Here is a 20,490-nt window from a genome sequence, read left to right as displayed (position 1 = left end):
TCCTGGAAAACTTAAAAGATTGCATAAACAAGATAATTCACAGCAAGTTCACAGGAAGGAGAACTTGTTCTAATCTCAAACTCGATATAAACCAGAAACAGAAAAACATTTGTACATGAAGAGCCAAAAGACTTTGGACTGGAAATCAGTAGGTTTTTAACTTTTCCTCACTGTCATCATAATTGAGCTGTAATTTTATGTGTATCTGGTAAAAAGCAACCAAATGTGTTATTAGTACAAGCAGCTCAATATGACCTTTTTTCACTATGTAAATAACAGGTTTTGTCCTTGCTCAAAATTAGCCCTAACTAAGTACAGCTGTAAATTTTACCTCTTTATCATTACATCATTCCATTCATTAAAAAAATTAACACTCAAGGACAGAGGAGGATCTTTAGGCTTGTCTTCAAGTTCATAAAAAGACAAAGAGCACTTGACAGTTGACAGAGCTGCCAGTTTGCCGAGAACTAGGAGTTAATAAAAACTGTAATAGTCACTGTGATGGCGTGAATAATTACCCACCTACTTCATCTGGATTGGATTAATCCTGAACCTAAATAGAGGATTATAGGGGGATTTGAGGTGTGCGCTATGAAGGGAATTAAAGGAAGCGTTGTGGCTATCTGGCTGAATCACCATGATACTTACCCTCAACACATAACGTCGTCTGGACAGGTCGTGTTTAGAGTTTTGATTTAAAATTGTCTTTAAGTGCAACAAGTACCGTCTGCTGAGGGAATACCTTTTACACATAAACTGTATATAACAGATGGACACAGCCACAGTGATGTCACACATTGGTTTGTATGTAAGTGTTTTGGCTATGCTTTTTTTTGTAACCTAGAGGGACCATGTTTGGATGACAGGTCAGAATGCTGTGTTGTCAACATTTGGCTCTTTTGGCACTTTCTATTTGTACTTTTGCAGCACACACTGTCTGCTGTCTCCTCACAACTTCCATGCATTTAAATTCCTGAATCAGAAAATACATTACCAATTGGCTTGGCTCTTAACTCCATTTTTAGCTGGAATGGCAACAAATCAAGCAGATTAGAAAGCTGTTCAGTCTATTACATAGCCTATTCAATTTGGGAAAACAAATTTTACTTTGCTTTCGTCCAAAGCTAAAGTGATTTCCTCGTCTCCTTCATTATGGCACAGTGCCATACCTGAATGATCTTCTTCAGCTCTATTTAAATGGATCTAGTTTAACATTTAACATCTTTAATGAGCAGCTGTCAGTTTGGAAAGAAACAGCAGCATTGAGAGCAGATTGAGTGGCAAAATAAATGTTTTCACTTATGAATTCACAAGATTAATGGTTTTCTCCCAGCACTGCTCTCTTGACTTATTTTCAGAGCCTGTTGCTTTCTGCCAGAATATGTTTTAAGGCTTAATAACCTCTACTCACATCCTGTTGCCCTGTTCCACTGACTCACCGTCCCGAGTGACATGATTGCTGACTTCTTGGCTAAATTGGATTTATTCTCCACCGATGTTAATGGCAGTAAAAAGTAACACTTAAGCACAAGTCTGCAAAGCAAATGGAAATCTAGTTGTGTGAAAAAAGGAGAATGTAATTATATGTCTCCACATGAGGTAGATAAATCAGGGTTCCCATGCATTCTTAAGAAGTTTTAAAAAGTATGAAATTTGATTTCACATAAAATGTCTTTACTTGTGAAAGGTCTTTTTAGTTTTTAAAAGGTATTTATGACAGAAACAAATCATAATACTTAATCAAATATACAGTCATGGTAAAATAAAATTTCACCGTTTTTAAATTCAAATATTTTACATTTCATCAGCAAGTGTGAGCACCTCTATAAAAGTTTTGGGAGTTTGCTAGTCAGGAACATTCAGATGTGCGGTAACTCAATGCCAAGAAGGAAAGACATCAGCAATGGTCTTAGAGAAGCAACCTGCCTATCGCTTACTGAAGCGTTGTAAGATAATACATAACAACAATAATAATAATATAAGATAATAATAAAGTTAAAAAATAAATAATAAATAGTTATTATTTATTAATAAATAAAGTTAATAATAAAGTTAAAACCAGCCTCAGAATCTCTCAGTATGCTCAGTCTGAACTGAAGTAATTTAGCTGTGGAGCATTTCAAGGTTAACCATGTGAGTGAGCTCCTGATGTAATTAGAATCTTGTTTCACTTCATATTGAGTCTATAAGCAGCCATTCATTCTTACTTAAATATAAGATTCACAAGGTCATTCCTTAATTGAGGGAAGTTTTTTAAAGGCCTCAGACCCTGCTTATATTGAGATTCTGCGTGTAACGACCACGAGGCTTCTGCCAGCTGCTAATCTCATTTATTGGGGACTGAGTGTCTGTTATTATCCAGATGCTGCACATTTGGACCAGAGCAGTCCACTTCCTGAGCTGGTTTTGAGGGGTTGCAGATTGGAGGTCTGCTTGGCATCATTATCATTGAACACGTGCGTGAAGCAGCATCGTGTGACCAGCAGTGTAGTGCTCTTTTTTTGTGTGCCTCAGATGTCAGGGGAGGTCAGAGACGTCGCTCTTATCACAGCCATGCAGGAGATTCAGCTAACAGCTGCAGATAGGCGGTTTCACTGGAATGGAAGTTAAAGGTTACAGTTTCAGTGTTAGAAACGAATTATTCTCATGACTCATTACTCAAATGTTGCACACCTAAGAAGAAGCAAACACACCTTAGATGAATCAGTCAGAGGGTGAATTTCCCTCTGACAAATACCCTTTGATGTCGAATTTCAATTAGAGTTTTACTGAGAACACTCCAATACATTTTCACGACTCACTACATAGTGAGTTTGACATTTTTTAATGTCAAAATATATAGAGTGTAGTGTTTATATTACATCCCTGTATAGTACTCTCAAAGCCTCCCAATATGCTTTGTGATAAGTAGGGTACTAATAGTTCCTACCCAAGTCTAAGAGAAAAGAGAACCCAGAATTTTGACAATTCTGATACACTATTATTTACCATGTTCTGGATCCTTTTTTTTTTTGTTCACAGTTCAGACGGAAACACCAGTTAACCTGACCCACAACCTGACAGACGTTGGTGGTGATGAAATGGGCCACAATGCGCTGATCTCCTGGACCTACCCAGTGCCTGCCCATGTGCAGTACGGTTGGATCACGCTGGTCTATGAGCTGCAGTACAGACGTATTACCGAGCCAGACAACTGGAAGGTAAAGAGAGAAGTAATAATGAACTACAGATGAGTTCTTGGGGGAAGATCTTTACATTTACAGTTCTGGGTATTTATTTAGGAAAGAAAAGAAATCTTTACATCACTGAGGTGTGTTTCTGAATTAAATTGGTGATATTTGCCTTTATTTTATTTTATTTTACTTTTAAAAATAATTTAAGCGCAGACAACTGATTCAAATGTGAGATTACAGTCATTTGTTTTAATCGAGTTTTGGTTTCAGGTGAATGAGAACTTATAGTAATTCACTGAAACTAGCTTGTGGCTGTGAGGAAGATGTTGGGTACATCATCTACATAGAAGACGATATTTTGAATCTTGTACAGCATTTAATTAATAGACATTAGAGAAAACAAGCTCAAACAAAAATGTGATGAGGATGGCAAACTTCAACAAAATGTCAGGAAAAAAGAGGAGAGACCCTAAATTGAGCACACAGAATCTCAAGATACAAAACAAACAAACCAAGAACTTTAAAAAAAAATTGCTAACAAAATTCTGTGTAAAACAATGTGGCAGAAAATGTTATACACGTTACAGTGAGTTCATTACTCTTCTTTAGACAGAGTTTTACGTATAAAGTAGTTCATTATGGTCTGCATGTCATAGAACATGTTGTCTGTTTGCAGGTGAAGTATCCTCTGCGTGAGCCTCAGGTGGAGCTGCTTGGACTCCCGGTGGATGACTATGTGGTCCGAGTTCGTTGCCGTGCGCAGCACTCCAAGCTGTGGAGTGACTGGAGCGCCGCGCTGTTGATGAGCATCCCCCCGAGGCAGTCTGCAGGTACATCAGCAGCCAGACAGAGTAACGGTGCTGATTTACATGCTTCTGGTTTTGACTTTCAAGTGTTTCTTATTTTTACATTTATTGTTGTTTTAATTGCAGTGAACACAGTATGTTTCTGCATTTTTAAATTATATTTTGTGGGTTTCTCGTGAGATTCATTTTGAACAAATGTTATTGCAAGTACAAAAAAGTTAAGCACCTATTTTTATTGTAGATCCTAACTAAAGCTTTATAATGCAGACATAAAATCACATTGCATTTAGTACAGGCAATGACAAGACATCACACCATCCAGTTAAAAGCTCTCAACACAGACTCAGTAGTGCTGTGGCACAGGAGGAAGGATTCATCTACAGCTTGACACTAGACATTAATCCTGCAGACACATGCTAAGCTTTTTTAAGCACATTAAGCATATTTCTTTTACATGCAATGTTGTTTTAAAAATCAAATTAAAAAAACAAACAAAAAAAGACAGTTTTTCAGACATAGAAACAGCATTTCTTTCAGTGCAGTGTCAGGATTCTGAATTTGGACAGAATGGATCAGATCTATTTGAGCTGAGGATTCACATTACAGAAGTTAATGTTTTTAATGCTACCACTTCTATTTATTACAAGCAGGTGCATGTGCCTGTATCAATCAAGGAAGCAGTACCCAATCAATCACTGTTATTTTTGCTGTACATTAGAAATACTAATATAAGCCAGTTCACAAGCTGTGGGCAGTGACTGAAAGAGGCTCTCCCTCAGTGATCGGGTGAGAACTTCAGTCATTTGGGAGGGATTCAGATTAGATGCGCTACTACTCCATAGATGATGGATGGCTAGACACTGAAATCCAACTGAAATTAAATAAATCCTGTCTTATTTGAATTATTTCCATCATATAGGCTAGATCACAGTAAAAGAGAGCTGAAGAAAGAAACTGTTTGATAAGCTACATTGACTCTCATCAATCGAGAGGCTCACTGTATTTAAATTCATTAACTTCTCACAATAGAAACTGCCTCTGCTTTCAAAGAGAACAATACGCAGAAATTTTCAGCTCTGTGTAGTTCTACTGTGAAAAAAAGCTACTGTGTAAAATACATGTGACCTATTTATTAACAATCTCAGGGAAAATTAGTTTTTTCCCCTAAGGCTAGTGTAAATATGTTTTAAACAGCAGGAGAGAGCCATGCTGCTTCAATAAGCATCATGCCATGTCACAAGATATGGCATCCACAGCAGTATGCAATGCAAAAGAAAAGAAATTAAAGAATTTAATGATTCTCTGCTGAATGACTCCTGCTTGCTTAACATGCATCAGCTCGTGTGAAATGGCCTGTTCTGATTGGTGTGAATGATAAATTAATGAATGTTATCTTCAAAGATTGGAAAATGATAGTCTTTTTTCATTTTTTATTTTTAATTGTATTTGTTATAATCATTTAACATGAAATCGAGGAAAATCTCTCTCACAGGCATTCCTGATGGGCTCTTTGTTAAATTGGTGGGTCCAAGCCCCTTAGGCCCACCCACAACACCACAAAAGATTTCCTCTGTTAAAAAAAATCCCTTTTCCCAATTAAATGTGTCACTGAATGAGTAAAGCTGCAGGGGAGGAGGAGAGGGACGGTGACTCAAGGTGTGTTTTACCTGTGCAGGTAAATTGCTGGTGCTGATTCTGGTGACTGGAGTTGGCGTTGTGGCTCTGCTTGTTATCACCTTCAGTATTGTTCTACAAAGCAAGAGGTGAGAAAAAATACACATCTGTTTCTATCTTTGTCTTGCCACATATACACATGCGCGCGCGGACACACAAACACACACACGCATCGTTTGATTAAATAAATTTTATGGCTGGAACACCGACTTCGTTCAATGTGTGTGTGCTAGCTTAGTGCTGCCGTGAAGCTGCCTATTTTATGTGTGTCAATTAAAGGCAAGTACACCCTTTTTCAAGGTTTTACATATCACTACATATTAAAAATAATCTAGTCCCACCAGAGCATTTCAATCAGGTTAAAGTCTGGACTTTGACTGAGCCACAGTCAGTCTGCTGTAGATTCTCTACTGTGCTTGGGATCATTGTCCTGTTTAATGACACGGTTTGGGCCAAGCTTTAGTTGTTGGACAGATGGTATCAAATTTGACTCTAGAATACTTGGGTATACAGAGCACCTCATGGTCGACTCATTGACTTGTGGCTGCAAAACAAGCCTAACTCATGATCCCTCCACCACCATGCTGTAAGCTGGTATGAATTGTTTGTGCTGATACACTGTGTTTGTTTTGTGCATTGTGATCAAACATCTTTACTTTGGTCTCTTCCGCCCAAAGGATGTCTTCTGGTTTGTTCAGATGTATCACTGCAAAATTAAGCTGTGTTGCAATGTTCCTTTTAGAGAGAAGTTGTTTTCTCTTTTTTGAATAATCCTTTTCACAAGAGAAATTATGGACATAGCTTGAAAATGGCCTAAAAACATTTTCAGGTTAATGGGCCACAACAAATGCATCTCCGAGGTCATTGCCCTTGTCTTTCCTCCTTGGCATTGTGTTAATATACACCTGAATGCTTCAGACCACCAAACTTCCAAAAGAGTCTACAGTGTAGACTGTGTAGTCACAAAATAGAGGAGGTGTGGCTTATGAGCTATACTACATGCAGCCACCAGGAGATGATCAGGATATTTTGGCTTCACTTCTGAATCATGTGTTTGAGCTTCTCTTCCCTATAATTTATCATATCTGCACTGCCCCATAATACACACCAACAGTTCCTATTTAAAGCAGAAAGTGGTTCAGAATAATATTTTCCATGAGAACTTTTCAGAGGCTCCACAGAAACACACTGTGAAAAATAAAGATTAGCTTCACTCCTCAGTGTGGACAAATGAGCGAACGGCGATAGGTTTTGTCTCTTCTCAGGGTCAAACTGTTACAGCGTGGGAGGATGAATGTGTTGTTTTTGTTTGCATACTGACATGTTCAAACCTCCTCTCTGTCTACGTTCACCTTCAGAATAAAAGAGTACTTCCTGCCACCCATTCCAAAGCCACGGATCATCGGGATTGACCCATTGCTGCTGAAGGTAAGATGCGTGCATGCATCCCTGCTTTCAGGGTCGTGTTTTAGCCATTTGTCCTGACCTTGTACTTCTGCTCCTTTATTGCCTTCTCTCCATTTGTTTGCTTTTATCTCCCCTCCCCCTCTTTTTCTTATCCTCTGTATCCTCATGTTTCTCCTTCTTTTGCTGTTTTCACTGAAAATTGCCCTCATGTTCTTTTTCTTTTTTCTATCACTTTCCTCATTTCCCATTTACATTTTGATTCTATTTTTCCTCATCTCTTTTCTTAATTTTTATTTCTCATGCTTTTGCTTTCCTGATCCTCTTCCTCTTAATTTCTTAATTTGCCTTACTATTATTTCCTTTATCATTCTTCTTCTTTTCCCATTTTCTTCTACATCTTAATTTCTCATTGGTTCATTATTTTTTTCTTTATTTATTTATTCCTCCCATCCCCACCTCCATCCTCAGAAGGGGAACTTGGACGAAATCAACCGCCACTTCAGTAACTTCCACAGCTACAGGCCTCCAAGCTACTGTGAGGAAGTCTGGGACCACGTCAACGCTGATGACGTCTATCTCACCACACCGAAGCACAGCAGCGGCGCACATAACCCTTTGGAATCAGAGAGGGACACCTTAATAGTTCCCTGCAACCCGGCGCCCTCAGAAGTGTCCGCCCGCCATCAGCTCACAGCTCTAAACCCAAACTCGTACATGCAGAGTGTGCCACCTTACTGCTCTTTACCCACTGAAGCCTTCACCCCACCTCTGAGTATTCCTTCCCCGTGGCCGATGCCAGAGATCGTATCACTGCCCCGGACGGACTACAGCATGATGGAACATCCCAGCCTTTCCAACACCATTCCCACTCCAGACCTCACTTTCAGCACCAGCCCCTCACCGCAGGACTTCTACACCTGTGTCCAGCTCTTAAATGAAAGTGGTGAGGTGCATCTAGTGCCATGCTTGCCGCCGCCATACTGCAGGGAGTTCCCACCTCTCCCAAGGGCCAATTTAGATACTGCAGAGAAGAAGGAGAAAAAGAAGACAACCAACCACCAAACTAGGAAGAATGATGGTGGCAACTCTGAGAAGAGTGAGGCGGCTGTCCCTCTGCTGCCTGTTGCTGTTGACAACAGTGGCTGAGTCACAGGAAGGAGATCCATAAACTTTGAGAAATGCGTCTAACGCAGAGACTTTTAAAATGTGCAAAGTAAAATCTCCTGTAACCTGCTGGTTTGACTGGAAAGTGATACTGTTCTGTTCCACACCATTCAAGCTTCAAAGAAGAAGAGCACCTGGTTGACTTAACAACAGGAAGTAAATCTCCAGGCTCAAAGAGCCTTTTTTTTAGCTTGCTAAAATCCTGATCTAGTATTGGAAACCATTTAAAAGACTATGGACCAACAATACTGATGCAATAAAGAACATTATGTTTTGATGACCAGCATTTGGTCCCTCACAGTATTGAAACTGATCATTTCAAAGACACTTGGCTAAATTTTAGCTTCACGTGCACTGTCCTAGAGCTAAAATCAAAGAAATCAATAGTTAAGAGGAAAAAAAATCAAGACTAAATTAATACAAGCAAGCACATCATCCACAGAAGCTGGATTTCCAGATGAGATTAACACTGAGCTCTATTTATGGGTAATGGAGTTCATCAAACTTGAGGAAGCGTAACTGTAAATAAAATAATATAAATGTCACATTACCACTCGCTGCTTTTCCCCAAAGCTTCTCATTCAGGGTTGTATGTCTTCTCAGGAAAAAGTGCAATCTGATGTTGAAGGGTGTTCGATTTACGGGGTATGTTTAACTTTCAACCCACTGTTTTCTCTTTCAGTGTCATTAAAGCAACATCTGGTGCATATTACACATATATGTTACAAAGCTGTAAATATGGCAATCTTCATGTCCAGGATATCAACCTATTCCATTGTGTTGTACTTACATGTGCCAGCCTTGTAGGGGAATATTTGCATCACACTCTGCATCACTTTCAGAATGTGAGTCTGGCACATTTCAGGGGGTGTCCCAGACTGGGGAGAAAAAGAAAACAAAAACAAAATTCTTTTTAAAAAAAAAAAATATATATATATATATATATATATATATATATATATATATATGTGGGTGACGGAAAGGCTTGGCCCCAAAGTTAAACTCACACTGATGGTACGACATGAAGCTGGCTGCTGCCAAGAAGTCGGACTTGGCAGATGAGAACACCTGTTTCTCTTCAGCGGAGGAACCTTTTACATTTTCAGTCCAGAGTCCCAAAAGATTTATTTAGAGATTTTTTCCAGAAATATAAGGAATCAAGGAAAAGTAACTCCACTCCCTCAGGAAGACAGAAACTGTGAATTTCTTTTCATTGTACTCAGTATGTTTAACTCTATGAGGTCTCAGTCAGGACCCTATATTTTGGAGAGAAGCAAAAGGAATTCTGATTGCTGTAACTTTTGGGAATTGGGATAATAACAAAATGACTTTGTAATCGCTAAGCATCAGTATAATCACTGAGACCTCACAGGATTAACAAACTTCTACCTCTGGCCACATCTCTTTAGTTTCCAGAGAATATTCAATAAGGTAAAGCCCTCCCCCTCTGGACTATTACACAATAATATATATTTTAATAACAGATGGTTTTTGTCAGGATTAAAAAATAACACTATTACAAAAAGTGTTATATATATTTTTTGAAATGATGAAAGACCACCCTCAGGTAGTGTGTTCTTTATTTTCTTGGATCGAAGTGACATATTTTGGAAATCAGAGCAAAGAGAACCAGTGCATGCATTTAAATTGCAGTATTACATTTTGTATTTAGGCCAAGGAATTCAAAGAGTATTCACTGAGTCTGAGGACTCGTCAGGGGTTAAATACAAAGAGTTGGTTGAAAAAGAAGGATATTTTTAAGAGCAAATCCAATCTGTCCATCTGCTGCTGGCTGATCTTTGGTGCCAGTTGATCTTACTCTATTTCCAGATTGTAATGACAGCTAAAATTAGAAAGCTGTTCTAGCCCTATTCTTCAGACCAATGGGATACCTGTTGTGTGTCTAAGACATAAGGCCTCTTGATGTACCAGTCTTACTTCTGAATGTCCAAACTCTTCCATAATTTATATCCTAGACACCCTGAGAAGGATTTGACCAGTCAGCATCCTGAAATTCAAGCCCAACAATATCATGAAATCATTTGGCTGTTTTAGAATGTCTTAAAACGTTTCCAGCATCAGAGTGCCAAACATGCCACCAAAGAAAAGCCAGTAGCATTTTACCAGCTGGATACACTGGGTAATTTTTGATTCCTTAAGCCTCAGAGAAATGCTGTAACCACTGTGTTGAGGTGGGTTCTGTAGCTTACTAATAATTTCTACCTTGTTATTGTCAAAGTGGCTGCCATTGTTGTCCCACTAGCTGTTTCAGGACACAGAAATACATGAAATGACCACAAAATCATACTTTAGCAGTGGAAAGCAATGAGTTCCTATCCTGTTGCCATGGTTACCAGAGAGTTTTTACATGTATTTACTGGTTAATTCCATTAAAAAGTCTTTTTCCAACATGATGATGATATCTTGACAGTGCAGTGCCAGGAGATCACCGGAGATCAGCTGCAGGTGCGTGGGCCAAGGGCGGGAGCCCAATCAGAGCTCCGCCCAGGCAGACAGGTAGAAGAGAGAGAGAGAGCAAGGCGAGGGGAGCAGAGAGAGAGTATAACAACAAACACTTGTGGCCACACTGGGCTGGCCGGGGAGGCACAGGGACCATGACACACCGCTGCCCTGTTAGCTCTGACACTGAGAAGTGTGCCGTCACTGTGGGTTTTTTTTCTTGTGGATGTTGCAGTTAGACGTCGTGCTGTTACCTCTTCTTGTGCCCGTACGTGCCTTTTCTCACAGAGTACTATTTGTTTGCTATTCCTCTGTCGTGTTGAACTCTCAAGCAGCCAACATGCCACTCCTACACGCCTGGAAATCTTTTAATGTGAGCATAAATGGCTGATGGGTGAACACCTACAGTGTCTGCACATGTGTGCTGTGTGGAGCATGTACAAAACCTACTCAGTGTTAGTTACAGTTTCACCTTTTATTGTGTCTAGACAAAAGCACTTTCGATTACTCTTCAATAAAATAAAGAGTTTAAAAGCTTCTAAAAGTTTGTGGGCTTCATCATTCTTAATGCACACACCTTTAAATCAAAACTGTTTGAGATGGTTGATAAAACGGAGTGTTTCGTGATTGCTCCAAGAATAATCGTAAGTTTTATTTTGTAACAGGCCTAAAGGAACCAAAAGAAGCTAAAAAGCCCTCTTAAAGTCCCTCGGCAGCATTTCAATCAGGTTGACATTTGGACTTTGACTGGGCCTCTATCTTTTTCTTTTTCAGCCATTCTGTTGTACATTTTCTGCTGTGCTTGGCATCCAGTTTGGTCCAAGCTTTACCTGTTAGACAGAAGTCCTCACATTTGACTCTAGAATACGTTGGTATACAGAAGAGTTCATGGTCAGCTCAGTGACAGCTCCACTTTGGGCTCATATGTTCAAAGGATATTATTCTATAAGTATTCAAGTATTCAAGCTGCCATGTTCTTTTTAGCGAGAAGAGGCTTATACCGGGAAATCCTTTCAAACAAGTCATACTTGGTCGTTTTTCTGATTATGAGGTCTGTAGCATCTGAGATGTAGCCCATGGGTTTTTTGCAGTTTGAACATTGCATGGGCTTTCTTCTATTTAGCCTCTTAATCAGCATCCTTTCAGCAGATCCAACATAGCATTGCTATGTAAGCTGTAAGCGTTGTATCTCAGCAGCTGTGGTGACTAACTAGATCAAGCACTTCAACTATATATCAGAAGCTTTTTTTAAAGAAAAAAAAGAAAGAAGAAAAAAAAAAGAAATATACAAGGCCCAGGCAAGAGGAGGCAGAGGATGTGTTGTCTTCTGTTGCTGCTACAGCAGACATGGACATTTCCTCAGATACAAACTTAGGAGGGTGAATTTGGACCCACTGTAATCTCACTGTGGCTCAGTGCAATCTGTGACGCACTGAGCCAGACATTCACACACTTTACCAGTGTCCAATTTCTCACTTAGGCCTAATTGAAAAATAAATTCATTACTCACAACAAAGTTATTAAAGGAAACTTCAGAGGCCAGTGAGAAATATCCATGTCTGTCACACTGTCACCATAAAATCATGCCTGCTGCTCAGAGTAATGTCAGTGTTAACAGCAGCACAGTGTCTCTGTTCCTTCTGTTAAACTGTGCACACAGGTATGCAAGAGTGAGTAACCATGGTTACAAAGGGACGCCGTGATCATCATTTCCAGCCGAACACCTCAGGCTATTATGAAATTTTAGCTTTTTTTTTTCTTTTCTCTTTCGTGTTATGAGGCGTTGACAGGAGAGAGGAGTTAAACACAAAAACATGCTGATAGAAAGAGAAAGACGGTTTGGTTTTACTGAATAAATAAATAAAATTGCAATCCAGGTATCCACAGAAGGGTAAACAGTCAGGAGGACAGGTGGGGAGTTGGGACTATAGAAACACTTGGACATGGGTGAAAACCTTACAAAAGAGGGAAAACAAAGAAAGCAAAGCAAGGTTGTTTTTTTTTTTTTAAAAAAAAGGGAAAAAGGGTGAAACCAAGAAAAGAAGAAACAGGAAGAGTCAACCCAGGAAAGGCTGTTTTATACTGACTCAATTATAAAGGGACCAACATTTCCAAAATAAGAGCATGACAGTAAAGCAGAGAGCTCAACCTCACAGTTTATCATCTTATATAGCAGCTTTGTCCCTTCCTGCCATACTACAGCAGAGCTGTATCTCACACCACTTTATACATAGAGATTTAAAAATACTTATGTGTTCTCAGTCACAGCTCCTCTGCCAATCCTCCTCTATCCTATAGCTTCATTTAGGGTTTCCTTCAAGACTGATTTTATGAACACAGGCAGAAAAAAAGGCCCTGTGTCACCCCTGTAATGGACTGGACGTTGTGGTGTGAAGATCAATGCCTGCAAAATCATTAATTTTGTAGCAAATGATAAAGAGTTGGTCTGCAGAAGCAGAAAAATATCATTGTATTAATGCCAATGTTCCTGCTTAAAACAGCTGGATTAGAAATCACCACAGGAAGACTCTGAAATTGTGATTATTACAATATTTTATCCAAGAGCTTTTCCTGGTTTTTATTCAGCAGTTACAGTAAATAAAGTCTTTCCATAATTAGCTCTACATGCATGCAGGAAGACTCGTGTATCTTATTAATCTAATGAGACCAAGTAGAAACACATCACGTGAAGTGGAAATAGACTCTCATGGGAAAAGAGGAGTTTAAATTCAGTTTGATCTGCTGAAACATCCAGTGATTAGAATTCATTTTGTAAGCCTTTAAACTCGAAATAATGAGCTCATAATATCAGTGTGTGTGTGAGTGTGTGTGACTTAAATTAGCATTGGCATTCTCAGACTATAAATAGTCCAGATTATTGTCAGCTGACTGCAGATAAACACAGACACATACAAACACAGACACACACAAACACAGACACAGTTGGGAGACTGTAGTTCCTACCACTGACTGATAAAATCAGCTTTCTACAGGAGGTCGTGTTACAAAAGCAAAAAGAAAAAAAGAAAAATAAACAGTTCTGTGCACTGAAATGGTTAGTCATGTGGTTAAAGGACAGGGAGGCACTTATCACTTGTTTTCTGTGCTGAAGTCCAGTGATACATCAGTGTGGAGTTTTTATTTCTTCCTTTTCCTTTCTTTTAGAAGCTTTGTTTCCTGTGTTTCAAAGCCAGCGTGTTATCATGCCGAGTGACTATAACGCAGAGAGTTTACCTGCTGTCTGAAACCAGAATACAGGAAAAAACACTAAGTGAAGAAAGGGGGAGGGCAGCAGAGGAGTAGAGAGAAAGAGCAAAGAAATAAACTACAGGAGAAAGAAAAGGACTCAATAAAAGGAAAAAACGTCATAAATAAATGAAAAAGAAACTGACCTCCAAACACATTTCATTATGTTTTTGGTGATTATTTGATAAGCTTGCAGCATTGCTGATGATGCAACAACATTGTAACATTGTTACTTTAAAGAAAATGAATACAATGTACTGTACAATGTATCTACAACATAAATGCAATAAAGTTTTCTAATGCAACAATGTACACTCAAAAAAATGTGTTGTTGGATGAACACAATTTAATCATGGCACCCATTTTGCACACGATTTAACCAAGTACAATAAACCATTTTCAATCATGTCAAACCAACACATTTAGCATTTGGCGGTTTAATGTAATCTGATTACGTTGGATCAACATAGTATACTTACATTGATTTGAAGTGATTTATTTAAGTATGTAGAGTGAAATTTGTTTTAATTCATTCTACACACGTTAAAACGTTTAGGAAAACACAATTAAATCTTGTTGTTTCAACAACTACTTTGTTAATCAAGGCAACTACTGCAAGTCTTGCTTAATAAACCAATATGGGGGTTGATGATTTCACTCATTTCAATCGAATTATTTCAATTAGATTTGTTTACATTTGTTACACATTTAGAAACCCACTACTTTACAAAAAAAGTCACAATCAGATAATGATAACATTAACTTTATTAACTGGATTTAGTGGACAATATAAAAGCTTACCATTTTTGTACACCTGCAAGCATTATGCCACTTCAAAAGGTATAACGTTAGAATACTTATTTACATAGGTAATATGTTCGAACCAAAGCTTCCACAACTAAAAACAGATGCAAAATTTGCTAAATATTTCAACTGTATTTTAAAAAATTAAACTAAAAGATAAAAATACATCTCCCACTTGGCAAGTTAAAACATGTGACAAAATAGAATTACTATTGTGTGAATTTGGAAAAAAAAAAAAAAAATTAGAAATAATTTGGGGGCAATACAACAACAACAAAAAATCCATAGGTAAAAAAAAAAAAAATATATAGGGATTAAAAAAAAATTAGGAAGTAAAACTAAAATAGAAACAGAAGGCTTAACATCAAATTAAATGACAGATGACATTTTTTTTCCAAATGCAATTAATTATTTGAAATGAAAATCTATATTTGTTTGGTGTATCTCATTGTAATAATTATTAGTTTGACCAATTTTTATATTTCTGTATTTATCCAGAATCCAAAAACTTAAAAATATTTTTTTAAATAATAGAAAAAAATATAAACAACTCAAATATTAACATTATATATTGGAAATCACCATTGCACCAATGAACCATTCAAGACCTATCAATCATTTTCAAGTGCTCTCACCCCATAAGCTTGTTTTTCAGAAACTGTGCCTTTGAAGAGGGCTTTTGTCCATCAAGATTTAAAAGTATCTTCTGGAGGACTTCAAAGGTGCATTTAAGTTCTGGTGGGTAGCTCAGGTTCAAACAGTATATGAGTCCAAACAACAGAGCCCATGCTTGTGCAATGTTACCCAAATCAGTGTTAGCCTCCACACCCTCAATCAGGACACCAACGTCCTCTGGGTCATCTTCAGGTTCAGCACCCTCCTTCTGGATGACGTACACCCCCATCACAGTTTGCTCCATGCAGCTTTTTGCCTCGCTGTCCGTATCCTACATGAACAAATATAAAACAACAAAGTAAAATTTAAGAGATTGTTTAAACAACTGTTTCTATGCTGTTCATAAAATCCAAGTAGTCAAAGTAATAAACAGAAAATTACACCACTAAAGTAGTTGTTAGTTATTACTCCAATACATAAATTATAAAATACACCTCTCATGTCAAAAGAGGTGGCATAATTGACCTCTCACCAGCCCCTCCCCCAAAAGGGCCATTGTCCAATTACACATTATAGCAACCATTACTGTGTCTGACAAACATTAACCTCAAGCAAGATGGAGAAGCAGTGTGCCCACCGATACCCCGAGAGATTGTGTCTGGAGGAGTTGTGTTCTTTCCATTCACAAAGTCAAAAACAACGTGAATGGATTAAACAGTGTGGATGGCCCCACTCCCAGGTAAATGTACCAAACATTATGAAGCATGTCTGCTCGCACATTTGGGTACCCATTGGTGCGCAGAGGAAACCATTTGTTTGTCGGACATAGCAAGAGTAACTTAGGGGGACAGGACTCGAGAAAAGGCTAACTCAGCTGCTAAAATAAAACAGGTATAGAAGTGTTAGTACTAAACAGCTCATAGACATTTCTATTTACAAATACTGATGACCATAGCAATGAAAAAACAACAAGACTTGTTTTAATCCAAGTGCAGATTCAAAAGCAATATTGTCTTGATGCATGTTAAATGCATTGTATGTTTGTGTATCAAGTTTAACTACGGTATGCATAAATTTATTTCCTTCCAATACCAAATTCCATAAATTCTTTATTGCAACGCTTAATACTGTTTGGTATTCAAGACATCCTTTCCCCAATACCAGGTGTCTTGTTGCTAATCTCAAAATTTTAATTTTAACGATTTGCATTTGAGGCAACGTCACAATTTGTATGGTAAATAAAATGGTAAATGGCCTGCATTTATATAGCACCTTACTAGTCCCTAAGGACCCCAAAGCGCTTTACATATCCAGTCATCCACCCATTCACACACACATTCACACACTGGTGATGGCAGCTACATTGTAGCCACAGCCGCCCTGGGGCGCACTGACAGAGGCGAGGCTGCCGGACACTGGCGCCACCGGGCCCTCTGACCACCACCAGTAGGCAACGGGTGAAGTGTCTTGCCCAAGGACACAACGACCGAGACTGTCCAAGCCGGGGCTCAAACCGGCAACCTTCCGATTACAAGGCAAACTCCCAACACTTCAGCCACGATCGCCCCATATGAGAATGTTACAGTCAACATGCTGTCACAATGACTCACCAAGTACTCCTTTATTAACTTCTCATAGTCTTCGTTTAGGTAGATGCACAAAGACTTCAAGATGCATGCTCGTCTGGTATGGATGTTGTCATGCTGGAGAGGAGGAGGAGATAATATGAGCCAAAACCAGGCTGTTTTTCTTAAAGCTAGGGTAATCAGTTAACTTGCATAATTATTCTTTAGGTTAGAACATGGCATGTACCATTTGTTAAGCCGAAACAAAATTGACAACTTCATCTCCAAATAAAAGTTATTTTTGCTGCCTATGACAAAATCTACTCAATCCTAATACAAACCTTGGAGATGGCAAGCATGAGACCTCTTATTTTCTTTCCAGGTGTCCCTCCTTTGCTCAGAAAGATTTCCATTAAGCGTGGCGCGTATTGGTCAAGCTCAGCAAAGAAAGTAGATAGCAGAGGCTTTCTGGTGATTCGCAGAAACTCCTTGTCAATCTGCAATAGAGAACAAATACATTGATTAAAAACTCAACTGTATATTTCACTCACTTCACATCTAAGCTGACTAAAGCTGCTTTTAGAAGACCATGCAGACATCAGTGCTGTCTGTGTAGAACATGAATCAGTCTGTGTCAGATCCTGAATTTAAAATTTCCACTGAAGTCACAGGTAAGAGGCAAATGGAACCAAGATCTAGGCCATTTGCTTTTTGAAGTTTGCAAAGACTGCTAAATTGTGCCAGTGGTAGTTCACTCTTTGCAACATAGTACGCTGGTCTAAACAGATTTTTCAGGTTTATTTTTAGTATGTTATTTGCAATTGGTGTTTGTTCTGGGAAAGATATTGCAGACTGAGCAATAATGCATTTCTAATGGGGGCCTTTCTTAAATGTACTGGTCCCAGTAACAAAGGCGCTTGTCGACTCAGAAATCGAGGGAAAACCAACAACACAACCGGCAGAACATTATGTTATTTACACGGGTGCACATACGTGGTCCGCATGTGCGCATTCGCTGTCAAAATAAAAGACGCGCACCAGATAAGAAGTTGCAACGCGCATTTGCGTCCATATAAAAGGCACTGTTTTTGTCCGCTAGAGTGGGATTTTCACGGCACATTCTGCACCACATCTCTGTGCGTTCATCATTTGTTTGAAGCCAGCCACCTGCGGACCACTTATGTGCACCCCTGGTTATATAGCTTGTCATATTGCAGCCACAGAAATTCTTTTGTCCATGAAACCATAAAGCTGCACTTTCTTTTTGCCTTATAGTCTGATTTGTCATAATTTTTCCGTTTTGTGGTAAGCTTTTCTTTGGCTGTCACTTCTTCACCCTGACCCGTCTTATTTGGCTTAGCAGAACTAAAATATATATCCTGCTGCTTTTACACACGCACTTACATAACGCTCAGCGATTCTCTGCGCAATCAACCTCTCACATGTTTAAGCTTGCTGCGGGAGATTTCACTTGTCATGTTTGCATAGTAAGCTAACAATTGATAAGACTATGTCAGAGGAATTGGTGCGCAAATTATCATCACTCACCAATCAGTGCTGTCGCTCTCTATACACAGTTCGCGCGATTGCAAAGTGAAAGCAAAAAACAAGCGCAAATTCAAACGCGATTTCAATATGTCACATATTGACAGTGGCTCACCAATGCCAATGACATAATTACCCAGCTACATTTCCGAAAGAATGCAAAAGCATTGACATATATTTTTCCTTCCTATGACAGCCCGACGGGCAGGGCAGAGATAGATTTTGGTGGCCCGACTGGAAAAATCGCTAGCCCCGGGATGTCGGGCTAGCGATTTTGCGAGCCCTGTACAGTGTTTCAATATTTTTTACCTACTACTCTCCCTGATGGAACAACGCTTGCACTGCCACATACAAGTCACTGAAAGAAAAAAAGAGAAGCAGTTTTAAGGATGGTTTTATTGACCACCTTTTTTTTTTTTAACTTTGATTAAATCATAAAACTATCATAAAAATATATGATGGTAAAAACTTACCATGTATTAAAGAGGAGGCACAAACAATCAGAAAAGGGGTCAGCTTTCTTTGTGGTGTTACTATGGTAAAGAAAACAGACAAAAAAATTTATAAAAACTCCACAGTGGATTTTTTTTTACTTTGTTGCAAACGTATAAAAAAATACAAATACATATAAATACCTCTTGCAATATAAAATTCACAGATAAATATCCAATCTGTTGCCAAATGTAATAGCAGTGTTTCACACTATGCAATAAAGATGCTGGTAGTTGCGGTAAAGGTCCGACAGGCAATTTTCATAACTATCCGCCATTGCCTTTTCCTCTGACCTCGTGTTTATGCTCTTTTCCCCATGCACTAGCGTTTAAGTCAATTCAAAGGATGCAGTCCCTGAATTTGGACACAGCTAATATTTAGCAACTCGCGCATGCTAGTTTAACTTGCATTACTGCAAGAGGCCGAATGCTTAAAAAAAAGGAGAGAGAAAGAAAGAAGAAATGCAAATGATAATAAAAAAAAAAAAAAAAAAGCGAAGAAAGACCATGTCTTGCAATAACCGTCATTTAAAACCAAAGTGAATGCTAACAGAGCTAGGTAAAAGTTCAATGAGACAACCATACAACTTTAGCTAACTTCATTTACTTTGAAATTGAATTTCAAACGTGTTAAATATTGAATTAAACACATTAATAACCGCTAAAAACACTATAAGACTAACTGCAAAAACGGGTAACAAAAAAAAGAATGAAATGGAAATGCTAATAATAATATAAATATAGCCGGAGCGGATTAGAAATCAGGTATTAGACGGTACCGATTGGCACCGTCTAATACCCTATTTTCACTGTATTTGCTCCACTCCCGCTGTCTAATGACAAATTACACATTTGGAATTAAAAACATTGTTAAACAATTAACGGACGGAACAACTACGTTTGACTAAGATATTTTCAGTTATTTATTACTTACCTGTATTGTGGAAGATTCCGCAGAGGGAAACGGCAGTTCACTGAACACAAAACTTTCTCCGCGTTCCCGCCTCTTCACTTCTGGGAAGTTTGAGCATGCGCACTAGGCATCGGTTTTAGAGTTGTTGATTTAAAATAATTACATTTAATTGAACTGAAGAATGCAAATCTAGTTCATTAAACTTTTTGTTATTTTATGTTAAACCAACAACTGATAATGATTTAAAAACCTAAACTCAATATGTTCATGTTAAATAGACAAATGTCTATTGAATAAATCAAACAACTGCCTTAGTTGACTTTTTTGAGTGTAACTTTGTTACATATAAGACATACGCTTATCAGATGTAACCTATCTATCTTTTGTTGGTAGGCAATAAACTAAAGAAAAGGAAGGCAACGCAGGAAGAAAGGCAGTGGGAGGGAGATCAGTTTAAAAGATAGGAGGAAATGAACAGGAAGTAAAGAAACAAAGGTGGAAAAGAAGAGGAGAGATGGAAAAGGACTGAGAAAAGAAACCAACGGAATCAAGGAAGAAAGAAGAAGTATGTGAAAAAGGACAAGGGAGGAAAGGTAGTAGGAGGGAAGGAGACATAATCATGTTGTG

The 20,490-nt window shown here is 38.5% G+C and overlaps 2 protein-coding genes across 5 annotated transcripts in view; one reads left to right on the top strand and one right to left on the bottom strand.

Annotated features, from left to right (window-relative positions):
• The window catches only part of LOC146491485 (prolactin receptor-like), a 60,848-nt gene extending 48,163 nt beyond the window's left edge, over positions 1-12,685 (top strand). For all 3 annotated transcript variants that reach the window (XM_085152471.1, XM_085152473.1, XM_085152472.1), the window contains 5 exons: positions 3,022-3,200; positions 3,850-4,003; positions 5,655-5,742; positions 7,012-7,081; positions 7,529-12,685. In XM_085152471.1, the coding sequence (XP_085008597.1) occupies positions 3,022-3,200; positions 3,850-4,003; positions 5,655-5,742; positions 7,012-7,081; positions 7,529-8,206 (1,169 nt within the window). In that variant the 3' untranslated portion in view covers positions 8,207-12,685. The remainder of the gene's footprint in view (positions 1-3,021; positions 3,201-3,849; positions 4,004-5,654; positions 5,743-7,011; positions 7,082-7,528) is intronic.
• Positions 12,686-14,677: 1,992 nt separating this feature from the next.
• Positions 14,678-20,134, bottom strand: LOC146491484 (uncharacterized). Of its 2 annotated transcripts, XM_085152477.1 has the most exons (6): positions 19,885-20,134; positions 18,933-18,992; positions 18,769-18,817; positions 17,256-17,411; positions 16,960-17,052; positions 14,678-15,680 (listed from the first exon to the last, which is right to left on the bottom strand). In XM_085152477.1, the coding sequence occupies exons 4-6, from the start codon at positions 17,325-17,327 to the stop codon at positions 15,366-15,368; spliced, it is 480 nt and encodes a 159-aa protein (XP_085008603.1). In that variant the 5' UTR covers positions 17,328-17,411; positions 18,769-18,817; positions 18,933-18,992; positions 19,885-20,134; the 3' UTR covers positions 14,678-15,365. The 2 variants fall into 2 exon arrangements, with proteins under 2 accessions (XP_085008603.1, XP_085008602.1); XM_085152476.1 differs by having other exon boundaries at positions 17,256-18,817.
• Between the last annotated feature and the right edge of the window lie 356 nt (positions 20,135-20,490).

Source organism: Neolamprologus multifasciatus, chromosome 23 (assembly GCF_963576455.1).
Source record: "Neolamprologus multifasciatus chromosome 23, fNeoMul1.2, whole genome shotgun sequence".
NCBI lineage: Eukaryota > Metazoa > Chordata > Actinopteri > Cichliformes > Cichlidae > Neolamprologus > Neolamprologus multifasciatus.
This window is presented reverse-complemented; position numbering and strand designations above follow the sequence as displayed.